The sequence below is a fragment of the Botrytis deweyae genome, assembly GCF_014898535.1.
Source record: "Botrytis deweyae strain B1 chromosome Unknown BDEW_010, whole genome shotgun sequence".
NCBI lineage: Eukaryota > Fungi > Ascomycota > Leotiomycetes > Helotiales > Sclerotiniaceae > Botrytis > Botrytis deweyae.
In genome coordinates this window covers 648,598-675,948 of record NW_024066217.1, presented here as the reverse complement: position 1 = coordinate 675,948, position 27,351 = coordinate 648,598, and the positions used below count along the sequence as shown (strand labels likewise).

The following is a 27,351-nucleotide window of genomic DNA, read 5'->3' as shown; positions in this document are numbered from 1 at the left end:
AACACATTTAACGGTTGAACAACGAATGTCTAAGTGACGTTAGATGATTTATCTGTTAGAGACGCCACCTGCCCTGTGAGTCAAGGTGGTGGTCGAAGTGCTAGGAACAATATGCCACAGAGTGATGAGACCACCACAAATGCTAAGGAAGATGGCATTGTGGGACCGGGTACAGCTGTTCAAAATGGACCTGCAGAACTGGATGACTTCGGATTACCCCTCAAGAAGAGAGTTGTTCCAGAACCGGTAGCATACGATGAAGATTTGGAGAATGTCGAATCGGAGGATAAGTCGAGTGTCGCAGAAGATCGGAATGCTGAGACTCAAGAGAATGGATTGAAGAATGCGGATGTTGCTAAGGGAGACGCAGAAAAGGCAGACGGTGTAAAGGATAATGGGTCAGATAAGGAAGAAGAGGAACTCAAGGTTGTGCAAATAACGCCATCACCTGCGACCACGAATCCAGAACCTCAAAAACCTCGCGAGACAACTCAGAATGAGGACTTGCCAGCTCATGGACATCCGGCTCCTCGACAAACAATCGAAGATATCGAATCCACAAGTAAAGAAGCTCTGGCGGAATCGTCGGAACCTGCGAAGCCTGCAGAAGAGCCAAAATCTGCAGAAAGTTTGGAGAATACTAGTGGCAACAGTAACAGCAATGCGGTTCCCGCGGTGAATAACAGGAATAGTCGGATGGAACCAAGTCAGGGAACCAGTCAGGGAATATCAGAATGGTCGCATCAACATACCACTGTACCTGATCCAAAAAGCCCACCTCAAGAAGATGATGAATGGCAAACAATGCCAGCGTATGCTCCGTACGATATTTACGATGATGATAATAGGTTAATTGCAAAGGAGGCACACGAATCTGATGAAGAACCGGATGCATATGCAGGGTTGGGTGGTGCCGGCAGAGGATATACTAGAGTTCAACTAGACGAAGATGCTCAATCTGCGACGAGTTTGGATGAAAATACACAATACCTTTTCAAAGATGTTCATGGCACTGGAGCTGGAGAAGTGGAAGATGAGGAGCAGCGAGATGCAGTGTCTCAAATGCAAGCTACGAAGGATCTTTTAACGGAAGGGCAAAGAATTGCATATGTTGGCATGACTCGACTTATCCTTTCTAAAATGCTTGAACAACAAGAATCATTGGTGTCAGCAAAGAAAGGAAACAAGAAAGAATTGCAAGTTTCAGCCGAAGCTATGAAAATGTGGACTCAAAAAATGATGGTTCGGCTATATGCGCATATGGAAATCAGTACAGATGAACAGATCATGATTGAGCAATTGGCTGAACATGGAGTAGTCCCTTCCGATCTGACAGGGACTCTCATGCAAAATGCACGAGTAAAGAATCCTATGGCCGAGAAAGCTCATTCAAGTAAAGACTCGGTTGCGTCAGGTAGAAGTCCTAGGGAATCCATCTCATCTCCGCGATTACCACGAGAATCCATACAGTCTCCACGCTTACCACAATCACCTTTGAGTCCACAAACTCCTCGACGATATGATGAGGAAGAATCGGCTGCTGTACCTCCACCATACCAAGAGCATGGTGGCGAAGATTTACCCGAAGTTCGAACTCCTTCACAACTTCCCACTACTAAGAACATTGATATCGATCTTCGCTGGACTGTTCTTTGTGACCTTTTCTTGACTTTGATTGCGGACTCTGTTTATGATGCACGATCTAGAACTTTATTAGAAAAGGTTGGTGATAATATGGAAGTTTCCTGGTTAGAAATCTGTCGTTTTGAGAAACGAGTAACAGATGCCTTGGAAATGCAACAAGCAGCCGAAAAGGAGAACTGGAATGAGGATGATCATAAAGAGAACAGGAGGAAAATGGCTCTCAAGAAAAGATATTTGATGATGGGTCTTGCTACCGTTGGTGGAAGTTTAGTTATTGGACTTTCGGCAGGTCTCTTGGCACCTGTTATCGGAGCAGGTCTCGCGGCTGGTTTCACTACAATCGGTGTAGCAGGTACTAGTGGCTTCCTTGCTGGTTCTGCAGGTGCTGCTATCATCACAACGGGTGCTGCCACTTCAGGTGGTTTTATTGCGATCAAAGCTGCAAATCGTAGAACTGGAGCAGTCAAAACCTTTGAGTATAGGCCATTGCATAATAACAAGCGAGTCAACTTGATCATCACAGTCTCGGGATGGATGACGGGTAAAGTTGATGATGTTCGCTTGCCATATAGTACAGTTGATCCGATCATGGGAGATATATACTCGGTTCTTTGGGAGCCGGAAATGCTTACAAGTATGGGAGATACCATTAATATTCTAGCAACAGAGGTAAGGTTTGAATTTATCAGCACACACTGTATATACTAACGCATTTTAGGCTTTGACTCAAGGTCTTCAACAAGTTCTCGGAAGTACCATCCTCGTTGGTTTGATGGCTGCTTTACAATTACCAGTCGTTTTAACTAAACTTTCATATCTCATCGATAACCCATGGACGGTTTCCCTTGACCGTGCAAATGCTGCAGGTCTTATTCTTGCAGACTCGCTTATCGATCGAAATCTTGGTACCAGACCAATCACCTTCGTGGGATATTCCCTTGGTTCTCGAGTCATCTTCTCATGTCTCAAAGAACTCGCCAAGAAAGGCGCTTATGGCTTGGTTCAAAATGTTTACCTATTTGGTTCACCTAATGTGGTGAATCAGGATGACTATTTAAAAGCGAGATCCGTTGTGGCTGGTAGATTCGTCAATGGATATGCAAGGAATGATTGGATTCTAGGATATCTTTTCCGTCTTACTAGTGGTGGTATTAGACGTGTAGCAGGTCTTGCACCGGTCGAGAATGTTCCTGGAATAGAAAATGTGGATGTTACTGATCTAGTACCGGGACATATGGCATATCGTACTGCCATGCCCAAGCTTCTTCGAGCGGTGGGATGGGAGGTTGAGAGCGACGAATTTACTGAAATTGAAGATCCGGACCCGGAAAATCATGCAGAGAGGCAGAGAGAACTTATTAATGAGATCGAGGAAGCCCGGAAAGAATTCGAGAAGAAAGAGAAAGAAGGGAAAGGAAGATTTAGTTTCTTCGGCCGTAAAAAGAAATCAGCCGTCGAACGTAAAGAATGGGAGACATATGTAGAAAGTTCAAAGAACGAGCAGAGTCGTGATTCAAGCCGATCTGGAACAGAGGACGGCCAAGGAAATAACCATGGTATTCTTTTCGACATCGATGCTATTCGCGCCGAAGTCGCTAGTGGAGTTGCAGCTGATGGTGGTAGCAACAAACACATGGAGGTTAAAGAACTTAAATCCACACTTCCACCTATGAAACTCAGCCTCGCCTCTTCATCTAATAGTCCACAATCCAGTCCACGTAATTCTCTTCGTCCAACAAAAAGCGATGATGCGAGTACAACATTGAATGCTTACGGTTATCGTTCGCCAGGTCATTCTCCTCGTCCTTCGAATGGATTTGGTGCTGGCTCAACATATTCATACTCAAATTCAAATTCTCGACAAGATCTTGCGAGAAATTCACCATATCTGGCTCAGGAACCTGAGGAAGAACTTGAGATGACTTTTGATACTGCGTATCATTCTCCTCCTCATTCGGCTAATGTTAGTAGTACGAGGTTACCTGAGAGAGGACATACAAGTTTCCATTCTTTAGGTCATGTGGCCGATGGTAATGGTGGATTTGGAGGTGGCTTCGATGGGACTGGATCGAGTAGTGCAAGACCAGAATTAAAATCGGCTTCTACATTACCTGTGGGCATGGGAACAGGAGTGGGAGTCGGATTGGGCTTGGGCGTGACGGGGATGGGGATGGGATTGGGATACGTGGCGGAAAAAAATGCGTGGGCGGATGATGATGAGGATGAATTTGCGGGGGGTGGGGGAGAGGAGGAAATTGAGATGACTTTTGCATGATTGGATTTGAGCTTGCTTTTCCGCTTTTGGGGTGTAGGGTGCGTGTATTGCATTGTATGGATGGATGGATGGGTTGATGGATGGGTTATTTTATGCGTATGGATGGGATGGGTTGGTTGGGTTGGTTGGTTGGTTGGTTGGTTGTAGCGTGAATCGGATCAGAATAGGGGGGTGAAAAGGTTTAAGAGAGAAAGAAGAGAGAAGAGAGAAGAAAGAAGAAAGAAGAAAGAGATAGACTTAATGTGCATATACATATGGATATATGGGTTAGCGCGGAATGAATAAATGCATGCATGCATGTATGTATGTATGTATGTAGGTATATATTGATATGGATTGATAGTATGAAGTATTCGAGTATTTGTGTATTTGTGTATTTGTATTAGTGAATTAGGATTTGTGAATTAGTATTAGTGAATTAGGATTAGTGAATTAGGATTAGTGAATTAGTATTAGTGAATTAGTATTAGTAAATTGGTGTCAATAATTTATGAATAGAGCGTGGCAGTTAGAGTTTAGCTCGAAGTTTCGCTTGATTGGTTTTGTAGAATGGAAAGGGGGTAAGGGAAAGAGAAAGAAAGAGATTGAGGGGTTGAGGGGTTGATTGTGATTACTTACTCACTTGCTTGTTTGATACTTGCTTTTTCGATACTTGATTGTGGCTTGTCTAATGGATGTTTTTACTTGAGTATATTCTTGGGTATGTCTGTGTTTATATTTGATTTTGGATTTATTTTTTAGTTTGTTTTTGTGTCTTTTCTGGGAGATTCATATTTAGTGCATGATGTATGAATGATCGATGTATATAGTGGGTTATGATGATTATGATTGATGGGTATATAGGGAGGAAAGGAATTATATTGGAGTTGTGTTATCGGGGTGGAGATTGTAAATTCGGGATTGGATATCAGGCTTCAGTATGGGAAGAGATGAGATAGTGATGGAGAAAAAATGGGAATGGAATGAAATGAGAAACACACCCCGAGCCGATATTTACATCTCCCTAACAGAATATGAATATGCGAAAAGCAGAAACCTTGATGGTTATTTGCGCTGAATGTATATCTAACGGAGGGTTAGAAAGGGGGAAAGGGGTGTTATTGCTAAGCGACTGGGGCTGATCAAATGGGGTTGTGGTTTCGAGAGGAATTCGATCGAGGATATTGAGCTGGAGTTTGATTGGGAGTGGTGGGAGAGATGTTTGGGGGGTTTTGATTGTAATTGTGGGTGACTTTCGTGGTGGGTGTTTGGATTTGGAGATAGATGGATGGGTTGATTAGTGGGTAGTTGGAGGGTGATTGGATGTTTGAAAGTACCTAGTTAGATATCTCAGAGCATTTGTTGAAGGTCTGAGCCTACTTTAATGTCAAGAAGCGAGGAATGATAATCATGTCTGCGGTGATAGATACAAAATTAGAGAAGCTTGGGCAATCATTGCTCAGGAGTATTTGAGCCGTAATGTTAACAGTGTTGTGACTATACTTGGTGTTAAGAGAATGTCATATGTTAATGCAAGGATCGTTGGTATTCCTCTAGTACTTGATGTGGAGAGAAGGGTATTATTTTTGCTGGGCAAGTTTGTTTCCGACATCATTGCTTAAGTGTCTACATTAAGTGATGAACAGATACCTTCCAACTCCGGCTGAGAGAGGGGACTTGCGATATCGTAGGCAAGATTTCGTCAGGTAAAGCTGCTGCGATCATAGATCCAAGAATAACAGTAAGAGTATAGGATAGTCGGTTTACCTTGGGCCGATGAGATAAATGGTTTCAATTCCATTAGCAAAGTCCCCAATATCATGCTAGATAAGGCGACTCAATTACTGGTACAACGAGTGAGACTTTGACATAGATATATCAAGATCGCTCTGTGAGTCTGATACGAATTATTGACGATATCAGATGAGAGTCTTGAGTGTTCAAAATCCATAAGTCGTTGGAGCTTTTGGGGTGGATGAACATCGAATACTAAAGAGACATGCAATTGACAAGCTGAAATCCGCAAGTAATACAGTGACTTCATCGTATCAGGGTAAAAGTTTGGGAGAACAAATTTTATATCTTTGTTGTGTATTCGAGTGGCAAGAGGAGAGGTGATGTTGAGGCAACTCAAATTTATACAGATTGTTTAGCAACCTGATTTAGTATGCATTTGTTCCGCACCTTCCATTTGACGTTGGAACTTTATCCCCAGTACTTTTCAAGTTTGAATTCGTATCCACCTAGTGTTAGAATAATCTCCTCTCTATCTCAGAAATATCCAATATCATTCTGGAGTTTGAGAATGATGCGATATCTCTTGATCTTTGTTTCATCAAACTGACTGCGGGTCCGTAGTTTCATTAAACATTCATCGCTGGACTTATTCTCGGCATAAGGTGGGCTACCATTTTTTTCTTCAAAGCCTTATTGGAAAAGAGAATATCATTATACCGCACATAAAAAACACCTCTATAATCTTTTATACTTTTTCATTGACAGGAACACCAAACGTCACCATGCCAAACACAGATCATTACGTTCTCAAACGCAGTGGTTGGCTCTTACTACTCTTCTTCACCCATTTCTCAGCAACTTGTCTCCGCGCCGGCCTCGAAAACACCTTTCTCGTCGCCGATTTCGAGAATTATCCTCCCTCATCTAAGACGCGCGATCATGAGCTCTATTGTTATTGTTGTCGAAGGCAGAGTCAGAAATGGGAAGAACGAGCGAAGACTGAAGGAATCAAGACACCTTTTGGGACTGTTCTATTCAAAGATGAAGATGAGGATGACAAGATGGCGGCTGCTATTGTCAGTGGGGCTGCGGGGAGTTTTTTTGCAATAGGGTGCGCGGGTCTGTGGAAGACGAGGGGGGTTTGGGGGTGGTGGGTGGTTCCAACGGGGCTGGGGCTTTGGGCGGCTTTTTTTGCAGACCTGGATTGGGTGAAGGCGAAGGTCTTGGATAAGGTCCTGGATAAGTTGGAAGAGTTGGGGATGCTTGATGATGATGAGGAGGATGATGACGAGGAGGATGATTGGGAGGATGTGGAGGAGGAAGAGGAGGAGGAGGATATCATACCTCTCTTATGGATAAATGACTGAAGTATTAAAGTATCGAGATAGGTTTATGGGATTGATATAAGGAAGCAGAGGCTCCTTCAGCAACATGGCCTTTTTGAAACATAGTTCTAATGTAGCGACGTTCAGCGATGAATACTATAATTTAACCCATTATTGGCTGTAGAACTTTCTGCACCCAAGCCTGGTGACTATTCCACCGATGATATACTACATATTAACATGTCTTTCCCAGAAAGAAAAAAACCAAATTTAACAGCAGGGCTCATATATTAACCTCTCAACCACTACAGGTTCCGAGCCTAGTGTATATGCTGCGCTCCACTCCCCGAAACTGTATGATTGGAACAACTCTAATGACATCTCCCATCACATCCATCAGCATCATCTACGTCCTCCAGTGCATTGCCTCTTCTCTTTAGCTCTCCTGACCCCATTCCTCCCCAACAACTAATATACATCACATATAACACCTGATACTTTCTAGCTATCACACGAAAGGGGTCCGGTCGATGGCGTTGACGACATCGCTAAGTCTACTAGATGGACTGACGGGAGACTTCTCAACATTTTAAATGTTCAACAAATTTGTTTCCCAGTTGTTTGATACCAGGATCTATCATTCCATTGTTCAATCTGTAATGAATCATTAAAACAATTCAGATATCCGAATTGATATTTCATGAGATATTGCCAAGTCGATTTTTGCAGTGTCGAGTCGGTCCGTACACCACCCACTGGTGGTCGTCTATCCTCGTCGAATGCTCTGCAAATCATGCACGACTGTTATCCAGGGGGTTTGTCTGCTGTTTTTGCTTCGGCCCACCAATCGAAGCGGTTTATTGAATGTCTGGGAATCAACTCCTGGATTATCATAAAATGCTCGCGGTTCATTGTCTGATACTAGCACGGCTTATAACATCATAGATGTCCAAGATCCGAGAACAGATTTTCTAGTCCTTCATCACATTGATTGTTGATGTCAATTATTGTTGAAAGGTTAAGAACGCCTAAGACAACGAGAATCATATGAGTATCAAAATCTCGGCTGTTAATAAGAGATGCGTTCAACCCTTCCTACTTTTGAAAGACGTAGATCATTAACAGAGCAATTTGAAAAGGTGGTTGAGCCATTTAAACAATAAGATAATAATAGGTTTACTGGTATAGAATGTGGCTGATTGTTCGAAATCATTCAGTGAAACCATGGCCCACGTTTTCGGCACATAATCTCATTTAAATTCGATACTCGAATTCCACTTAGAAAACGAAGAACTGCGAAGCGTAATAGGGAATTTCTGTCTGCAATAAATGAGAAAATACATAGTGAATTTATTTCAGTAGCCCATTTTAAAGGACAAAGAGGATACGACGTAAAAAACACGAAATGACGTTCAACCTCATGCATCTCGAGCCGAACCGAGTCGGCACTGATCATATGCTCCCCCACGAGCCCATAAAAGCCAACGAAAGCCTCTGCGACCTTTCCAACCATTTATCTTTCACCACACCCATTCAATTTAAGCACAGCTCATTCACTGAACTGACACAGCATTTCCACACTTCTATTAACTCACCTAAAATTCACCATTTATCACCCGCTTCAATCAGCTCGCAAATAGCAGCTGACCCTAAATATCACGATCACCATATCTCAAATTCCTCTTCAAAAACAACCTTCCGTCACTCGAAGTCAATATGCGCCACTTACAAGCCTTCCTCTCTTTCAAAATCCATCAAGACCAGAATTATTAGTCGGAGACTTTCTCTCCAGCTATACTCAAAATGCCAGATATATCACGCAATCGTATCGAAATTTGGCGCAGCGAAGTTGAGTCGCAAACATCATCGCAATCGGGTATAGCAGTGGACATGGGGTGGAATGCACCGGTTGTACGACCACAGAGCTTTTGGAGGCGGGTACTCGGATTGGGATATACCGGCAGCGGCAGCGGGAGCGGTTCTGGTCGTGGTAACGAAGTTGTAAATGGAAGTAAGAGTGGGAGCGGAAGCAGAAGTGGAAGCAGCAGGAGCGTGAGCATAGGCAGGAAGCTTGGATTGGTGAAAGGAGAGATCGAACGAACTGGGATGTATACCGTGAAGATCAAGGGAGATAAGGATGAGCTCGAAAGAGGAAGGGACTTAGAGGGGAGAGAGAGAATCGGAGAGAGGGGTGAAGAAAGTAGTATGGAGCTTGATGGTAGTGAGGCAAGTGTGAGGGGTGGGTTGAGGGAAAGAAAAAACAGATTAGAAAGGGCAGCTAAGCTGTTAGGAAAGAATGAAGGAACGAGAGAGAATGGACAGAGAAGTTAGATTGTCTTGTGTATGGGTATCTTGATGAATGGCTGGGATTGCACAGACGAGTTGCGATAAGTTGTAATGGGTTGCGATGCAGTATTTTGCGGATTGGATAACATCATTCATGACACAGGAGGATTAGGATTAGCATTGGACAAATTGATGGGTGGGGCTACCTATGTACTACAACCTCAAAGAAGGTCACACGGATGCTTCCAAGTACCTCATGAGGAAGCCAATATCATCAACTTTGACCAAAGCCCTGGCTGTAAATTGTTCGAACCCAATTGGTGACTCAAAACGGGCATCGTGAAATATTGAATGAGAGCTCTAGCACTAGCTATGAGAAATGGATACATAAATGTTCAGATGACAGTTTGATTGATAAAGATACCCAGGCAAATATTTATATGCCTAGCTACTCAGGTAGTAAAACTTCACTCCTGTTTATTCAATGTCTCCATGTTACCATAGTACGAAGCTCAAGAAAATGTGGGAAATAAATGGAAGTGTTGTTTACATCACATGACCAGGTATTGATTTCTAACCCAGCGGCAAGAACCAACTCCGACACCTTTTCCATAATAATAATTTAGTCTTTTGGTTCTGCATCTTTGTTACACCTCATTTACAGAAAATATGTCGAAAACAGTTGTTGTTCAGTCACCAGCGGAATTCAGCAATCTACTGAAGACCTCTAAGATTGTTGTGACAGATTGTAAGCTACCCCGCCGGTAACCCCTCCCATTACGACTTGCCCCTCCATCACTATTTACAATACTACTATGAACTGGTATGGACCTCACTAATGCTCTGTCCTTTCTACAGTTTACGCGGACTGGTGCGGACCATGTAAGGCTATTGCGCCTATGTACGAGCAGCTTTCTGCGCAGCTATCACGTCCAAACAAGATTACATTCACAAAGGTCAATGTTGACAACCAGACCGAGATTGCATCCACCTATGGTATCACTGCGTATGTTTTCCCTGTATAGCACATTACTGAACAAGCGCCTGAAGTCGATAGTCCGGGATATTTATACTGAGCACCTGCTAACACAACTTCAACAGTATGCCAACATTCATGATCTTCAAGGGAGGCAAGCAAGTCGAGAAAGTGCAAGGTGCCGATCCAAAGAAGCTACAAGATATTGTAAGGAAGTTGGCTGCAGAGGCAGATGATTCAGGAGATTCTTCGTCTGGATTCGCAAGTGGATCTGGTTCTGGCGATTGGCGCGCAGGAGCTCTTCCAAGAGGCTACAACGATGTGACAGACCAGGTTGATATCAAAGGTCTAGAGTTGTTGAACGCCGACAGTGAATTCGGAACTGTGCGAACATTAGTTGATACAAGCAAACCAAGTGCCTTGTCAAATGGAAAGGCGGCAGATTCGAAGGCTAAGGACTGGGTTGTCAGTGATACGGATGAGCAGCTCATGTTGTTTATGCCGTTTCAATCTATGTTGAAAGTTCATAGTGTTCAGGTAAGAGGCATTTAACACATGCGCATAGATCTCAAGTATTGAGGCTAATCTCCCGTCCCACAGATCACATCTCTGCCTTCAGCATCTGATAACGAGGATGATGATGATGAAGAGCCAATGCGACCAAAAACTATCAAGATCTACACAAACCGAGCTCACACTGTTGGTTTTGACGAGGCTGAAGGTCTTCCTGAGACACAAACCATCACTCTGGAAGCCAAGGACTGGGATTCAACAGGCACTGCTACATTATCACTCCGCTTTGTGAAGTTCCAGAATGTTACTAGCTTGGTATTCTTCATTGTGGATGGTGATGGAGACAGTGAGAAGGTACGCATTGATCGGATTAGAATTATTGGGGAAACTGGTGAAAAGCGCGACCAAGGAAAGCTGGAGAAGATTGACCATGACCATTAAAGACGATGAAGCATGATTTGTTTACATTGATGAGCATGATGAGCGGTATAGTTATACGATGATAGGCATGGGATGGCGTTAACAGATGTGCCTTCTGGGGCGCTTTTGTGCATGGCATTTGAGTAGAATGATTTATGGTTCAGCTTCATGACGATATCCTTTTCCGCGAAACTTGCCTTCACATTGACGTTGATGACTATAAGTGATTGTAATAATTTGAATTGAAACACTAAACTACAACCTATCTTCAAAAAAAAACAAAAAACCACAAACCGGATCCGTACTACCAATGTCGCAAAATTCTACCTCGACTGGCGTGCGCGACCTGAAGCGCGTCTTTGAATGCCACCCAGACAATTGCGAACTTCCAACAAGATTCCTGCAGTCCATCGAATCTGCTTCTAATCCGACAACCAATACGGTATTTAAATAAAGAATGTCCGAACTCTCCCCGTCCTCTCACCCACCAACCGTTATCCGTTGGGCCCTTTCAGACAAACCGACGAACACAGCCTGAATTCTCGACGAAAAGTTTCGAATTCGCGGAAAGAGGTTAAAGAGAGAGCAGCGGTTGCAATTGGGATCGATCTATGGTACCATTGACACTCGTTAACATCATGGCGAGCAGATGCGCGAAAAACACGAGGTACCAAGCCGCACTTAAAAAATAAGTTGAAGAAGAAATTATCTCAAGTTGCGCGAGGAAATTTTCTTATATCTCACAAATTTTGGTGGGTCCGAGCTAGTTGGAAGGCTAGGCCGAATAAAGATTGGTGTGATTGTGCTGATATCTTCATGCCTTATATCTTAGTCAGACAGTTTATTCTCCGAAGTCCCGAATCTCGAAGGCTTGAAGTCCCGACGCCTTCACTACGTCGTACCTAGGTATTTTCACAGCCGACTTGCCACGCTATTCCCTGACATTGTAGGCATCCATTTAACTACTACTAGTCTATCGTCCAAATGATATTCCATATGATGTTGAGTCTAGAATTCTAAAAGTCTAAAAGTCTAGACTTCGTCAATCAAAACTCTATTTCGAGAGGAACCACTGCATTGGCATACACATACACACACACACACACACACACACACAATATTGAACAAGTTTGATATCGAACAAGTTTAACATTATGATACTCAAGTTCCAATAGTATGAATCAATTCAGTCATACATCTGTCATTTATCTATTTTCCTTGAAGGTTGATTACTAGGTGGGTATCTATTCCTCATTAGTAGGGCCCGTTGATATTTCCAGATCTTATAGTATGTCACATGTGGACTAAGTTGGTCACTACAGTGTACTTCCAACATCTCGAGTCACTAATGTCAGTCTTACAAAGTTAATTTTCTATGCATCACACTCTACCACTGTGTATCTTTACTTGATTGTAAGAGCAATGCAAACTATTTCACTTCTTCGACCAGCCTGAGTATAATGGAAACCAACATTATGACTGAACAGAAGCAGTCAATAGCTTCTTTATCATCATGGCCAGTGCGGATTTTCTATCCCGCCTGTCTCCTGTGAGGAAAAACGATGCTTGGACCACATCATCATCAGATCTTCTCCCCGAGCTCCAGGTGGACGATCAACAGTCAACTAACTACTTTGTATCTATCTTGGCTAGAACCGGTCATTCTTGAACCACTAACATACGATTTGCATTCGGCTGTACAGGCTTTCTCCATTAAAAAGTTGTCAAGCTTGTGGTTCGATGACCTACTTGCGCACGAAGGGTACAGTAGTCAACATGACAGAAGCCCGGCCTTCTCAATCATCGATCTTTACATTGGCGTAAGTGCCGTTTTGCTAATCTGGACCCTTTTTATGATAAATGATGTGCATGATGGGTGATCCTAGCCTAACCATAGACTACGGAAATCCGAGGATTTCACACCACTTTTACATTCCACTCTAAGCACCTCTATAATTTAGTTCAAAACGAATATTGTTTGAATCCAAAGCAATCTTCTGATTCCACCCTCCTCTGCAACCTTTAAATCTCGACGCTGATTGCAACCTGCATGAGCCGGCACCTGCACATACATATAGGCTGCAGTTTCCGTAGATACCGGTTCCGGAAAGGGCAACCAGCTGGTTACCACTTTGGCTGGGCGTCTTAAGGCTTGTATACTTTCTGAGAAATTCACAAACAAGAACCTGAGTGATTCTAGGCCATACCTTCCGCAATCAAAGTGCAAAACAACTGCATTTGATGCTCATTGCACCTGATTGACGACCATTCTCCCTCGAACCGATGAACAATCCACGTTTTATACCACTCAGATCTATGTGGCCAGAAACCGTAGATCATCCCTCTCACTATGCCCCTCATGCCGGTTCTTTACAGAGTAAGCCTGCCGGAATTCCTCCGTCTATGCGTTCGAAAGGAGGATGCTGGTATGCCTTTCTTCTATCCGGGTTTTGTACACCAACTAATTTAAGTGTAGGACATGTAGAGCTCGTAGTTCGTATTCTATCGCATCCCTCCAAGCTTTTTATACTGGTTACTATAGCTAATACTTTTCGTTCCATAGAGGTCAAGTGTGATGAAACAAAGCCCACATGCCAAGTCAGTAGCTATTCTACTGGGGATCATGCATTGTATCATATTACTGACAAATCTCTAGCAATGCCAACGTCTATTTCATCTTTGGTATAGTCGCTTCTTCTCTTTGTGTGTAAATAAATGACTGACCAGCATAGTGACTGGGACCCAAGAACTAATTTCAAGTATGAAACAAACAAAATTGTAGCCCGTACGCCAGGGGTTTCTTTGGACAGCAGCTTGGTCTGGAATCGTATGTTTAACGGAATTACTTTGTTCTTCAAAAGTCCTATTATTGACGTCTTCAGCATCCGCTTCCACTACGCCTCCGCAAAGCAATCAACCAAAGGAACATGACAAATTACCACCCTATAACGAATTGTCAAGCGACGAGCAACGTGAGAAGAAGGCTTCCTATTACCGACCGGGAATGTATACCTTAGCCGTTATACCGGAAAGTTTTGATGGGTTACTGGAGTACGAGACTAAAAGCTCACGCCCAAGAAGCTTTGGTACGAACAGACATCGATTCCAGTCAACCAGGCCAGATGTTGTTATCCTAGAAAGATTTGTAGGATATCCGGGTAGTCGTAGCCAGTCAGAAAATCCACTCTCCAGGAAAGCCAGCTTGGAAAAGGTTTCATCTCCCAGCGAGCTACCCATCACACTTGTGGATAGAGAGACAGACTCATATCTACTGGATCATTATCGGAATGTACTGGCGAATCAGATATGCTGGTTGGCTGAACAAGCTTCGGGGCCAGATATATTTGAAAGATACTCTGCAGATTACCCTCCTGTAAGTGAAAACAAAGGCATCAAATCTAGACACTTACTTATAGAGAAGTTACATCTTGCAATCCTGGCTTTGTCTTCGCTAAGTCTATCTCGAACGAATCATATACCTTTTGAGGACGTTTTGTGAGTAAGCCTTGTCATCATCGTGAGAATGCACAAATCAAATTGGCAATCCTAATACTTGACATCGAGAGCTAATATCAACGAAAGAAAACGATACCATATGGTCATTACCACGTTGGGCAGTTCACTCAAAACTCAAGAAGACGCCTATTCTGATGGGGCGCTGTTCACACACTATTTACTTTTACTATTTGAGGTAAGTCAGAGAAGCACTTCGCATTCGAGGTAGAATCATAATTGATACCTGTGGTCCTTTGACAAACGCACTTATTAATGAATGGTACAAAGGTTGCTGCGACCGGACATCGTGAATACAATATGTGGGAACAGCATTCCGATAGAATTCTACGTATTCTTCAGCTTCGGCAGAAAGCTTATGGTAAAGAACCACATGGATTCATCATTGTTGTAAGTGTAATCTTTGTTCTTAGATTCCCGATTCCAAGCCCCTGCCTTATGCTTCGGGGCCCCCCTTTCAAGGCATCAAATACTCCTGATTGGCAAATTTGATATCAGCTTCTAGAGATGGAATCGGACGACAAGCTATTCGAAGTTTTTGCTTGTACTCGAACATTATAAAACTTTGATTGTAGGGCTGCAGTTCGTACTATTGGAAATCTGCCCTTTTCTGCTTTTCAGAATAGCAGCTACTTGCCGTCTAATTACGCTTACCTTCATAAGAGACAATCACTAATACCGATATTATAGTTTACCTCATATATTGACATGTATGCTCTTCTCACCACTACTGGCACAGGGTCTTTCAGCAAAGCCATTCTCAAGCAAGACATGCTACCGCCTCCCGAAGACGCTCTGGAGAACCGATCGCTCAACATGATTTTTGTACCGGAAGCAATTCGCGAGATGCCCGATTTGCTGAGGATGAATCGAGAACTAACTCTGATTGCCCTTGAAATGGCACGGACGGGACGAAGTTTGAAATTTGAAGAAAAAGATGACTCAAAGCCAAGAATCGAAGTTAACATGAATCGATGCAGATCCATGCAAGATTTGTACACACGTCTGATGGAATTCCGTGACAATTGGTCTGGATTTGTAGAAAGCAAGACGCCGGAAGAGAGCTGGCTTCGCGAATTGGCACAACTTCCAAGCGGACCATTTACTTGTAGAACACATGTTAGTTTTCCCAAGTCAATACAGAAGGACACCCACTGACAGCGCTAGGCACAGTTATTTTATCGAGCTTGTGAAATCTACTATCACACAAGTATGTATCAAGGTCAATCTTTGATAATAGCAGCAGAAGTGGAAGAACAACTCTCTTCATGTGCCAGAGAGATAATTTTGATAGCCAAGACGATGATAGATCTAGGGCGTCTTGGGGCTAGATTCGTAGTATTCCCTATTTTTATGGCGGGTATAGCATCTCGAGTGAAGGAAGAGAAACAAAGTGCTCTAGAATTTCTTCGCAGGTTGGAGGAGACAAGCTTTGGTTCGAATACAACGACCACGAGAAAGTTACTCGCATCGATAATCAAGAAACAAGAAATTGCGATCGCTGAGACGGGAAACCCTTTGTGTGTTAGTTGGATTGAAGAATTGGAATCGAGTGGACAACAATTAATTTTGGTGGGCTTGTAAGATTATCGACGGGGTATGGGGTTTGCGGTGTTGGTGGTTTATTGCAATGGGATGACATGAGACGGCGTCAAAAACTGATTTGAACAATCAAATGGTCTTGGGTAATTCTGGTTGTTCTGTACTATTAGTTGTAGGGTTAGAACTAGATCAGATAGATTACTCTCTATCGATGAGAATATGGTAACAATAGTACCTAGTAGTTACTAGTCATTAATACTGAAAACATCACATTATATCAAAACTATCATGGATCTGTTGCACAAGTTGTTTTAGAATCTTTGTATCTGGCTTCTGCATCTGCGAGTGGGAGTAGAAATGCAGATAGATACAAAGGCATCCCCCCGTCTTTCAAAGCTTTGCTGATACAGTTATTCCAATTTATATGTATAGTCGCTTTTATAGTCTTATATTACTATTATACTTTTAGAATGTGGTCTAAATGGTACATAGAGTACATTACCCTGATGCCATACAAAAGCTTTCCGTGTAAGTCTTGATACAATAATTTTCTCGCAAGCTCTTAAACATTCCAGGTTATACAAATTAACCTCACAAATCCCAATTGGGTAATGTTGTAGAAAACTCCATTCATAGTTTTAGCCTTGTTTTCATGAGGCTGCAACGACCCGGAGCGCAACCCTTTGTCTGTTGTGTGATTGGTTGATATTGCCCCGCCGCTTTATGTTATCAGGTTGCAGAGGGGTGACGATTTCGGATGGTATCGATATCCACATCTGGATGAAACAACATTTAACTCATTTGTACAAAAGAAGATCTAGGGTGAATCAGTTGAAGTCACCACCACCTACTCACTTGCGAAACTGAACCGTATAAACTGCACGCACCATTTCAAATCATTATCAAAAGCTTACGATTCACGAAACTCAACTCTTCTTCTCATCATCATACTTTCTACCTCAAGCTTTCAACCGCGAAGGTTTCTAATTATTCCAGGTCCAACATCTTTCTCGCATTTCAAATTATCATACCCTTCTTCATCGCATACACAAACACGAATCTAGTCAACCATTCTTCGGCCGATCATTCATCATGGATGACCCCGTCGAAGCTTTTACGTCCATTACAGGACAATCGGAGGCTGTGGCAAGAGTGTACCTTGGAATGACCGACAACAATCATGAACAAGCAATAGGATTATTCTTCGAAGCTCCCGAACTTGCAAGCCAAAATGCTGCTTCTCAACAAGCGCCGCCACAAATACCTACTTCTACCAGACCACAAAGATCTACGAACCGCGCCCAGCAAAATGCATCTGGGGTAGTCGACTTGGATTCCGATGACGACATGGAAGTCGATGATGATAATAGCGATGGCGACTCTGAAACTGCAACAGCTGCCGCTATTGCACGTGCCGCGGAAGTTGAGGACGATGCAGCTATGGCGCGGAGAATGCAAGAAGAGCTTTACAGCGGTGGTGATGCAAGTGGCGGATTCGATGCAGAAGGCGTAAGAGCGCCTATTGCAAGAACAACGGAGACGCTTGTCGGTGGGCCAGGAGGATGGGATGGAGATGATGCCCTGCAAAGCGAAGTCTTGGAGCAAATGAGACTCCGGGCTCAAAGACAAACTAGGGCGGCTGCCGGTGGAGGCTCAGGTAAGGACAATGATACAATATTTTAAGTATTTTTCTGTACTAATATCGAAACAGCTCGAACAGGAATTCCAGGTGGACGAGTGGCTCCATCGATTTGGGATCAGGAAAACGAAGATACAGCACGAGCGGTCTCAGGAGCAGAAGGAACTAGTAAGAGCGCCCGTCTTGCAGAACTTTTTAGGCCACCATTCGACCTCATGTACAAATTGCCTTGGGACTCCGCTCGCGACGAGGGAAAAGAAAACGGAAAGTGGATATTAGTCAATATTCAAGATAACTCTATCTTTGACTGCCAGTCATTGAATCGCGATATATGGAAGGACCCTGGAGTTAGAGATGTTGTGAAGGAGAATTTCATATTTATGCAGTATTCCAAGGACGATCCACGGGGCAGCCAATACATTCAATATTACTTTCCCCAGAAAGATAGCGAGGCTGCATATCCTCACATTGCGATCGTCGACCCAAGAACTGGAGAGCAAGTCAAGGTTTGGTCAGGGCCTCCAGTACCAAAGCCTGCAGAATTTCTCATGCAACTGGTTGAGTTCCTTGACCGATATAGTCTCGATCTGTCCAAGAAAAATCCCGTCGCAAGACGAAAGCAAGAGAAGACAAGCACGGTAGATGTCAATAAGCTCACGGAAGAGGAGATGCTTAATCTAGCGATGCAAAATAGTCTCGCGAATAACGGAACAACGGGACCTAAAGCTGATGATCCAGATGACCTCACAAAGAGTTTCGGAGATGTCAGCAAAGGAAAGGGTAAAGAGACTTCAGAAGAGAGCTCAGAGATAGCCGAACCTTCTCAAAATGATTCCAATTCTGGTGCAGAAGTCTCTCCTTTCTCTCAGATTGCTTCTGACAGACCGCACACTGAGCCTGAAGGTCCCCTTTCACAAAGCACGCGCATTCAGTTCAGACATGCCAATGGTCGTGTTGTTCATAGATTTAGGCTCGATGATACAGTACGTCGCATTTATGAATGGCTAAAGTCGGATCCACTGGAGGGGAAAGCAGGTGTCCCATTTGAGCTGAGAAGCGCAGGGAAAGATTTGATAGATTCTTTGGACGAAACAGTCAAGGCTGCGGGACTCAATAATGGGACTGTGATGGTGGAATTCATCGAGGAGTAAATGTTTTAAGAGTTTTGGAGATTATTGATACCAGAGAGATTGCTCGCATCGCAGGGCGAGATAATAATGAGCTGTTCACACCGTACATGGAGAAATACGCTTACTCCCCCGAAGTTGCTGATCTATTATTTCTCATAAAGAAAATCACATAGGGAGGGGGTTTCCCTTTTCTTACTTCGGCACCTCATCGTTGTACATAGACGGGACTTTCCAGCAATGCAAGGATTATCGGGTTCCTGGGCTATAGATTTATGGGAATGAGGAATGAGAATATCACGATATGAAAATATCTTTATTGACATGATAGCAGTGACATGATAGTAGTGACACTACTAATGAAGTTCTAGATGCTTGAATTACTATATTAGATTGATATAATTCTTCGGTGTTGCTCGAGTGACGTTTATGACATACAGTAGTAACCGCCGGGGGCCATACGCTACGCTTTTTAACCCCTGAAATCATTGACGTTTGGCGAAGTGGGCAAGTTAAGCTCGTCGGTTTCAACCAATTGGTTGAGTGAGGTGGTTGGCTGGTAGACAAGATGCATGAAATGACAACAAAGACCAGTCATTTCATGAAAATAATAAGCAATAATGTGTTTGTTTTCCTAGGATTTCGATTTGTTCCTGATTCTCTAATCTCAAATCTGGGAGTGCATAAGAGAAGAGTCATATTGATTATCATTAATCATTAAACAAATCAAAAAACAAATTTACCAACTAGGCCCATTCGTTCCTCGACAGCCAATGCATGCCTAGGTACCTTCCCCAGATTGATGAAACAATACCTATCCATCTCTACTTACTGTCTATCTATCCCGCGTCCACCTCTCTTCGTGCATGCCGCTTCCCATAAGTTGCATTCCTCTAGATAGCTAGCTCGAGTTGCTTCTCTTCCATTTCTACACAATCATTCTTCTTACTCCTTTGCGAAAAGAAAGCTTTCCATTTACCATATTTACGATTCTCAATCCCCGGACAGGCTTCGACATTCAATCTCTTTCTTCTCTATTTGATATAGTGATACACACCCTCGGTAGCCGTTGACCCCACCATACCATACCGTACACCGCGTTCACAGGCCCAGATCGCGATCCCCTTGTCCCTCTGCAGAAAAAAGGAAGAGACGGAACCAACAAACCTTCTCCCGTCTGTTCGTGTATGAGACGATACGTTATAACAAAGTAAGACTGATTGTGCCTGATACCTTGGACGATAGGCCAAATCAATTCACTACTACAGCCCTTCCCGGGGTTTGGAGAGCGACGAAATATCAGCGGGGTGCTCCCAGTAAAACGCGGACAACAAACCGACAACACGACCTGACATCAGCAGTGGCGTTGTCTCATTTCTCTTTCCAACTCAAATCGATTTTGATTTTGAGTAATGGCGCATGAGATGAGTGGTGTTGTAGATCCTGAGACTTTGTATACAAAGCAGAATTGCATCGGTATGTTTGCGTACACTTTCATCATTCTGTATAGAGGCTCATTTTTATAGGCGGTGGTAGTTTTGGTAAAGTTTACAAAGGGTATGGTTCTTCCTTCTGCCAATTGTCAATCAAATTTCTCATCTAGGCCATGTAATAACCTTCAGCAGAGTTGACAAGCGCACCGGGCAGGCTGTAGCCATAAAAGTTATAGACGTTGAAAATGCCGAAGATGAAGTCGAAGATATTATTCAAGAGATCTCTATCCTTTCCGAATTACATTCCCCGTTTGTTACGCAATACTATGGATCATATCTTAGAGGTTCGGATCTTTGGATCGTTATGGAATTCTGCTCGGGTGGTAGTTGTGGCGACTTGATGAAGCCGGGTCTGATACAGGAGGAATATATTTCGATTATCATACGGGAACTTTTGCTAGGGTTAGATTATCTTCATGGAGATAAGAAGCTTCACAGAGATATTAAAGGTTTGCAAGATTTTCGGTGGGAACTTGGGTTATATTCCAGGAGCTAACATCTGAGGACAGCTGCAAATGTTCTACTGGGCGCCAATGGACAAGTTAAGCTCGCGGACTTCGGTGTTTCAGGCCAATTATCTGCTACCATGACCAAGAAGAATACATTTGTTGGAACTCCATTCTGGATGGCCCCGGAAGTCATCAAACAATCTGGTTATGACCACAAGGCGGATATATGGTCTCTGGGAATTACAGCACTCGAGCTCGCCAACGGCGAACCTCCATACTCTGATATTCATCCAATGAAAGTTTTGTTTCTCATACCTAAGAATGCGCCCCCAAAATTAGAAGGAAATTTCACCAGGGCTTTCAAGGATTTCGTCGAATTGTGCCTTCAACGAGACCCGAGAGAACGACCGTCGGCCAGAGAATTGTTGAAACACGCCTTTGTTCGGAAAGCCAAGAAAACATCATATTTGACGGAATTGATAGAGCGATACGAACGTTGGGCAGTGCATCACAAGGGTGACGATGATGACTCGGATAATGAACGAGAAGAAGCTCCCCGACCTAAGCCTGTCGATGAAGACTTGTGGGATTTTGGTACGGTCCGACCAGTTGGCGGAAGAGGGAATGGAAGGGTTGGGCTGAATACTATGGGAGAATCTGACACGAATGCAAGAGCATCGAGGCTATCAGAGGAGAATAATTATGCAGAGCGCCCGAGACAGCAGTCGCCCTCGAAATTAAAAGAACCAGGATATGTCTCGAGTATTGAAACTGTCAAAGCAACAAATTGTCCAGTAGATGCACAACCAAGGCAACCTTCTCCACAGAGACGGCCTGTTCCAAGTATTCAGACTTCAATGTCTCCTACTAAGGTCCCTCTTCCACCATCACCAGAAAAATTCAGACCTCCAGGATTGGAGACACCTAGAACGGCTGCGAGCTATATAAATAGACAAGTTTCTGATTCTCCTGATTATGATCGTACTTTGCAAGAACAACTCCAAAGAGATATGGGATTTCTGAAGCTCGGTGAGCCATCTCCACCGCCATTGCGAATACCCCCTTCTACCGCCCCAATACCAATACAGTACACGAATCAAAATACACCGCCTTCAGCATTACCACGGCCAAATACGCAACAGTCATTACCAAAACTTGCCCCTATCAAATTGCCTGAAATTCCTCCATTCCGTGGTAGCGGTCAGCCTCAACCACTGCAGCAAAGACTTCCAAACCAAGTACCTACTGCAGAGCCTCGGAAACAGCAACAGCAACAGCCACTTCCATTACCTCCCAACCCTACAGGCCTTCAGAATATTAATCTACGCCAGACAGGTCAGCAGCCATTACCTGCATTACCATCGAAAAAATTACGCAATACTCCTTCTCAAGAAAGTATATCATCTCAATCTTCTAGAGCTCCATCATCTATGCCTTCACCTGCTCCTGCTAGTCCAACCGGCGATCTCGATGCCTTGAACGATGTGATCTTTCCTGCGCTTGAAGAAGCACTCAAAAGACGTCAGTATCGCTTACAACATGCTTTTCGCACGACTGGAGCCACTCCAAAGCAACAAAGGGCACAAGCTGCTCATGAGAAATTACGAAAATTAGTTTATAAGCTTGCACATGTGTGCAAAGAAATCGACCATTGGGATAAACAGGAACCAGTGGGGATGGGGAAGGATGTGGATGTTTTCCTCGAGGGATTGTTAGAGGAAATTTTGGTCAGGGTCGAACCAGCTGATGAGGAAGATGTGGATATGAGACGATGAATGGATCAGTGCACAATTACGAATCTTTAATGTACGATGCATGAGGTATTAGGAATGAGGAATGAGGAATAAAGAAGACCCAGGTAGGGTCTATCATGATGGATGGATGGATCGGTTAGGTACAAACTTGATCGAATTCTACGATATGAGGCGTTGGTTGGCAGAATTGAATTTGGTATTCCAAGAGAGGATTGAGGGATTTTGTGTCAAGTACTTGGTATCGAGGCTTGCTAGAGATGTTAGGTATTAATATTATAAAATTGAAGATGATGACTCCTCTGGAAGAAGCTTCTTCTCATCTATCTAATCAATCAGTCATTCATTCACAATCCCTTAATCGTTATTCTTTTGAATATCACTGTGTAGTGCAGGCACCTTGAGTGAGTGACTCAATGGCACTGGCGTGGGCGATGTGATAGATTGTGTGTTTGAGAAAGTTTTCCATCAATTTGAACACTTAGAAGTGGCTGGAGTATTGAGAAAGTTCTTGATGAATTTAAACATTCAAAAGTGGTTGGGCCATTGCTAAGAGGGTTCTGGGGACTGAAATACATAGTTGGAGTTGCGAGTATTGATCGCCCGCTCACTCTTCATAGTTATTGTTCTCAACGTGCAACGTCTTGTGAGATATTCACACGCACTTCTCGCATCACTTTTGCGAGTGGTGGTTATGGATAGGATACTTGCTTCATTTCTCTTCTCGCTTTTGAGCTCTGAGGTGTATCTGCGGAAGTTGTTCATCTTTGGGATATGTAGGTAGGTAGGTATTCTGCCAAGTAGGTTGGGGCATTCACTGCTTGGTCTTCTTGTTGCTCCTGCTGAGCAAACCTGGAAGCTTGGTTGCTTGAGCGCTTTCTGGATTGGGAATGGGGACTTGGGGTTACCCCGCTTTTGGTTCGAGGTAGGTAGGGTAGTTAGTTACTTGTTGTCGTTCATCCTCTTTCAATCTTTGACTTTTCAACTTACAACTTTGGCTCTTCGAAAACTCATCTTCAACAACACCATTATCTTGCTTGCTGGCGCTGACTTATTGCAAACGCTTGCAAAAGTGAGCTGATCAGAAGCTTTACTATTCTCTTTCTACCTTTGGCTCCTCAGTTTGCTTTACAGCCTTCTGATTCACTGACTTTGCTTCTTATTTCTTATATTGGTTTCTTTGAACTTGAAATACTTCTTCAGATATCAACCGACTTCGCGCTGGCTTTCTATTATTACCCATCATTTCTAGATAGGTGATTTGATACATAGTATTTGCCGCCAACTTTTCCCTCTGGCTTCAAGACTATCTACTTTGCGCTTTAGTTTCAAGCTTCAATCATATCTTCTTCGACATCTGACCTCTTGTCCCCTCCGAAGACTTGACTTTTGACTTTGATAGCAAGTCTCTCTCGACATCTCAGTCCCAAGTGTTGACTTTCTATCGCTACTTCTTGCTCGCGCGGAAGTTCCTATCTAGCATAACCAAGGCCAATCTTTTAAACTATCTCTCATCGATAAGAGTGATACCTGGGTATCTTATCAACTCTATCTTAAGGAGGGAAGTCATTCTTTCTTTAAGCTTTTGATCTAAAGGCAGAATCTCATTGCCACTCCGAGGAACCAACATTGCTATTCTAATTTATCCTTTTCATATCTTCGGCAATTCATTACTCGGTAATACTGAATTCCTTGTTGGGATTCCACAATCTATCTCATCATGATTGGTAGTATTAGACCCAGTGGTCAAAACAGTTTGGCCTCCTCATCTACGTTTTCAAACACTCTCGTTCTTCGGCCATCAAAAGAAGAAGCGAAGAGAGTCGATTTCCAGATTAGCGATATTATCGACTTGGAACTCCGCGATAAAGTTGCAGCAATGCTCCCATCCTACCCATCATACTCTCTTCTATATCTTACTTATGTATTAGTTAAGAGCAATGGAAAATCGGACGCGGCCCGAGATTTCCTTCACGATACACGCCATAATAAAGATCAATATCTACCGATCACTTACATCACAAGTTTAAAGGAAATTGGGGATGTTACGATGCGCGACAAAGTTGAAAGAATTATCAATCTGGCACCGGATGTGACCATCTGGTGGGCTTTTTATGCCCTGCAAGTTTGTGGGGGATCTCTTGATTGTGCCATTGGTTTATTATTTGAGGGTGTTGTTGATGCTTCTAAGGATCCTGCGATACAGGTAGCTCTTGCATCTACTAGGCGTATCAGTCCGGCAATCAGTCCTATGAGTAGATTAGATGAAAGCTTATTTGTCGATTCGTCGTCAGATTCAGAAAGCTCTTTTTCTAGCGACACTAGTGACAACGAGTCGACCAAACCCACTTTATCCCCACCTGAGCTATTGCACCAAACACCAAATAACTTATTCGTCGACACTAGCGACGATGACAAAGACCTTAAGTCAGAAGAAGATAATGCAACTTTGCGTGCCAGCCCTGACTACACCAACCTGCGAAAGCCATCTATCGATAAAGGTAAAGGCGTGGACAAATCAGACCCGGAGGATTTTAACTCCGATATTGAGATGAGCAGTATTCCACCCTTCGAGGAGAGTCCTCGGGTCAAGAGACATGAGGAACAGAACCGCACTTGTAAGTTCTGTGGGGCGGAACTAAAGAACTGGTTGACGCGAACTAGTCACGAGAAATCATGTCGTATGAAGACGAAGCGAATTTGTGTCAAGTGCAAAAAGGAAGTCTCGAAGTCGAATATCAGAAGGCATGAAGCCAGCTGTGATGGTCGTCAAACCTCAAGACGTGATGGCCCAGAATATGAAGTCCGTGATTCAACAAGAATGAACGCTTCTCGTGACAGTTCTCCGGATTTCGATTTATCCAATTCTATTACAGAAGATCAGCGTCAAAAAGTGAAGGAAATGCAAAAACACCTTCCTCACTTTTCGGTTGATAAATGCATCGAGTCCTTAGCTTTGTGCGATTATAATGTCGAAGAGGCTATAGCTTTGGAGAGAGAGACATCGACTTCAGATGACGAACTTGAAAGCCCCGACGTTCGAGGTTCGTGTAGCCGGAAGGATGTTTCGTTGAAGAGAGGATTGGAAAGCACGTCGGTAAGTTGAGCACAAATAACGATATCAGTGTACGGCTTCTGACAATACTTAGGTTGAGCGTGTCACAAAGAAGGCACGTATCCAGGTAGGCGACGGAGATACCAGTTTAGAGCCCGCGAGCCAGTGGATTAAGTATGTGCCCACTTCCCATTGTTCGAACGGCTAATGGACATTCTAATCATGCTTTACAGAACCACCTTTTCTGGTCTTTGTCAAAACTCTGCTAACCTTACAATTGTCAATCTCTCTGACTCGAAAGTTCGTTCAGTTCCGACGAAGCTTCTTTGCGACAACTCGAAATGCTTAAAGAATATGATTGGTCTCACAGGAGACGAAGATGCCCCAAAACAGATATGTCTCTTTGATGTCGAGGCATATCTCTTTGATGCGCTCATACAATATATGGTCTGTCGCAACGTCTCATTTGGTTCTCGATTAAGCCAAACACAGAAGATTACTTCGATCGTAAACTTCATAGTTGCCGCAGACGATCTCGAAGTTGCTGGACCAGCGACTACCATGCTTCCGGTTCTTGAAAGAATTCTGAAGGAAGAACGAAAGGGACCGTCTCCTCCAACCATTTTGAAAGGTGACCACGTGGAAAAGGTCTTTTCGACTCTTGGAGCTGGTCATCCCATTCCAAAACTATTCGTCAGTGCATCCGTGCGGCCGTTTCTCGAACACAAAATTGACAACACTTCTGTCGATGAGGACTTCGACGGCAGCTCTGAACTCGTGCCAGGTGATATCGAAATCTACCGCAACAAGCCAGCGCATCTTGCATTCAAGTTCAATAATGACTTCAGATCGGCTCTGTTATTAAAGGTCTTTGAAACTACGAGCACTAGGGAATGTCGACAAAACTATACGCGCAGCAAAAACCCCAAGAATACTACCACTTGGTTCACCGATCCGCTTGACGATAGCCAATTCACCATTTAAGCCGGTTGATCTTTTCCTTATTGAGATCATCTCATATGCCTTCTGGTTTTCTTATTTCGTCTCATCGCTCAGATGCTCGCGTCAGTTCAGAAATTGTAGTAAAGAGAGCTTGGTACGTGGTGAGAACGAGGCGCAGGGTTACATACAAAGGTCGATACAGTGCTTCTCGCTGTTTATCCTCGAGCCAATATTCTTAATTTGTTACCATCCTAGGATTTGTGGACTTATTAAACCGGATGTGCCTTCGGCTTTCGGGCCTGGGTATGTTCCATCATGATCTGGTCTCGCTCAGCAATATTTTCGGTTGTTCATTGGAAATCCCCTTTTTGACCATCAGTACTTGTTTCCGTTCGAAAAGCATTGCGAGGAGGAGGTTCGTCAGGATATAAGATGAAAGTTCCAGAGTGCATCTCCACTATGCGCTCCTAAAAATAAACGGAGAATGGATGAGCGGAAGTCATTTTTATGGTGGAAATTCGAAGGCCAGGCGGAATGGAGTGTTTATAGAATAGCTACAGATGATTCTAGGAGATGAGTGAAATGAAGATAATCTTATTTGATGTTGGCTGTGAAGTAAATGATCCCACGTACTACAATGAAAACATTGATAGCTCCCACAATGGTGATATGAATTATAATCCGA

The 27,351-nt window shown here is 43.4% G+C and overlaps 10 protein-coding genes across 10 annotated transcripts; all 10 read left to right on the top strand.

Annotated features, from left to right (window-relative positions):
* Nucleotides 1-111: 111 nt before the first annotated feature.
* EAE98_005288 (uncharacterized protein) lies at nt 112-3,919 on the top strand (the record flags this gene model as incomplete). Its single annotated transcript, XM_038952910.1, has 2 exons — nt 112-2,313; nt 2,363-3,919. The coding sequence occupies 2 exons, from the start codon at nt 112-114 to the stop codon at nt 3,917-3,919; spliced, it is 3,759 nt and encodes a 1,252-aa protein (XP_038810752.1).
* Nucleotides 3,920-6,417: 2,498 nt separating this feature from the next.
* Nucleotides 6,418-7,002, top strand: EAE98_005287 (uncharacterized protein; the record flags this gene model as incomplete). Its single annotated transcript, XM_038952909.1, has 1 exon — nt 6,418-7,002. The coding sequence occupies one exon, from the start codon at nt 6,418-6,420 to the stop codon at nt 7,000-7,002; it is 585 nt and encodes a 194-aa protein (XP_038810751.1).
* Nucleotides 7,003-8,763: 1,761 nt separating this feature from the next.
* On the top strand, nt 8,764-9,291 carry EAE98_005286 (uncharacterized protein; the record flags this gene model as incomplete). Its single annotated transcript, XM_038952908.1, has 1 exon — nt 8,764-9,291. One exon carries the CDS (start codon nt 8,764-8,766, stop codon nt 9,289-9,291), a length of 528 nt encoding a protein of 175 aa, XP_038810750.1.
* Nucleotides 9,292-9,357: 66 nt separating this feature from the next.
* Nucleotides 9,358-9,570, top strand: EAE98_005285 (uncharacterized protein; the record flags this gene model as incomplete). Its single annotated transcript, XM_038952907.1, has 1 exon — nt 9,358-9,570. The coding sequence occupies one exon, from the start codon at nt 9,358-9,360 to the stop codon at nt 9,568-9,570; it is 213 nt and encodes a 70-aa protein (XP_038810749.1).
* Nucleotides 9,571-9,915: 345 nt separating this feature from the next.
* On the top strand, nt 9,916-11,176 carry EAE98_005284 (uncharacterized protein; the record flags this gene model as incomplete). The annotated part of the gene is made up of 4 exons (XM_038952906.1): nt 9,916-9,994; nt 10,105-10,252; nt 10,348-10,759; nt 10,823-11,176. 4 exons carry the CDS (start codon nt 9,916-9,918, stop codon nt 11,174-11,176), a joined length of 993 nt encoding a protein of 330 aa, XP_038810748.1.
* Nucleotides 11,177-12,668: 1,492 nt separating this feature from the next.
* On the top strand, nt 12,669-13,413 carry EAE98_005283 (uncharacterized protein; the record flags this gene model as incomplete). Its single annotated transcript, XM_038952905.1, has 3 exons — nt 12,669-12,791; nt 12,859-12,975; nt 13,234-13,413. The coding sequence occupies 3 exons, from the start codon at nt 12,669-12,671 to the stop codon at nt 13,411-13,413; spliced, it is 420 nt and encodes a 139-aa protein (XP_038810747.1).
* Nucleotides 13,414-13,471: 58 nt separating this feature from the next.
* On the top strand, nt 13,472-16,252 carry EAE98_005282 (uncharacterized protein; the record flags this gene model as incomplete). Its single annotated transcript, XM_038952904.1, has 11 exons — nt 13,472-13,581; nt 13,632-13,648; nt 13,719-13,753; nt 13,812-13,837; nt 13,888-13,982; nt 14,038-14,528; nt 14,577-14,650; nt 14,738-14,846; nt 14,939-15,058; nt 15,359-15,787; nt 15,836-16,252. 11 exons carry the CDS (start codon nt 13,472-13,474, stop codon nt 16,250-16,252), a joined length of 1,923 nt encoding a protein of 640 aa, XP_038810746.1.
* A 1,050-nt stretch (nt 16,253-17,302) lies between these two features.
* On the top strand, nt 17,303-19,000 carry EAE98_005281 (uncharacterized protein; the record flags this gene model as incomplete). The annotated part of the gene is made up of 2 exons (XM_038952903.1): nt 17,303-17,867; nt 17,922-19,000. The coding sequence occupies 2 exons, from the start codon at nt 17,303-17,305 to the stop codon at nt 18,998-19,000; spliced, it is 1,644 nt and encodes a 547-aa protein (XP_038810745.1).
* A 680-nt stretch (nt 19,001-19,680) lies between these two features.
* On the top strand, nt 19,681-22,970 carry EAE98_005280 (uncharacterized protein). The gene is made up of 4 exons (XM_038952902.1): nt 19,681-20,452; nt 20,503-20,533; nt 20,602-20,918; nt 20,979-22,970. The coding sequence occupies exons 1-4, from the start codon at nt 20,389-20,391 to the stop codon at nt 22,691-22,693; spliced, it is 2,127 nt and encodes a 708-aa protein (XP_038810744.1). The 5' UTR covers nt 19,681-20,388; the 3' UTR covers nt 22,694-22,970.
* Nucleotides 22,971-24,389: 1,419 nt separating this feature from the next.
* On the top strand, nt 24,390-26,708 carry EAE98_005279 (uncharacterized protein; the record flags this gene model as incomplete). The annotated part of the gene is made up of 3 exons (XM_038952901.1): nt 24,390-25,766; nt 25,819-25,898; nt 25,958-26,708. 3 exons carry the CDS (start codon nt 24,390-24,392, stop codon nt 26,706-26,708), a joined length of 2,208 nt encoding a protein of 735 aa, XP_038810743.1.
* Nucleotides 26,709-27,351: the final 643 nt, after the last annotated feature.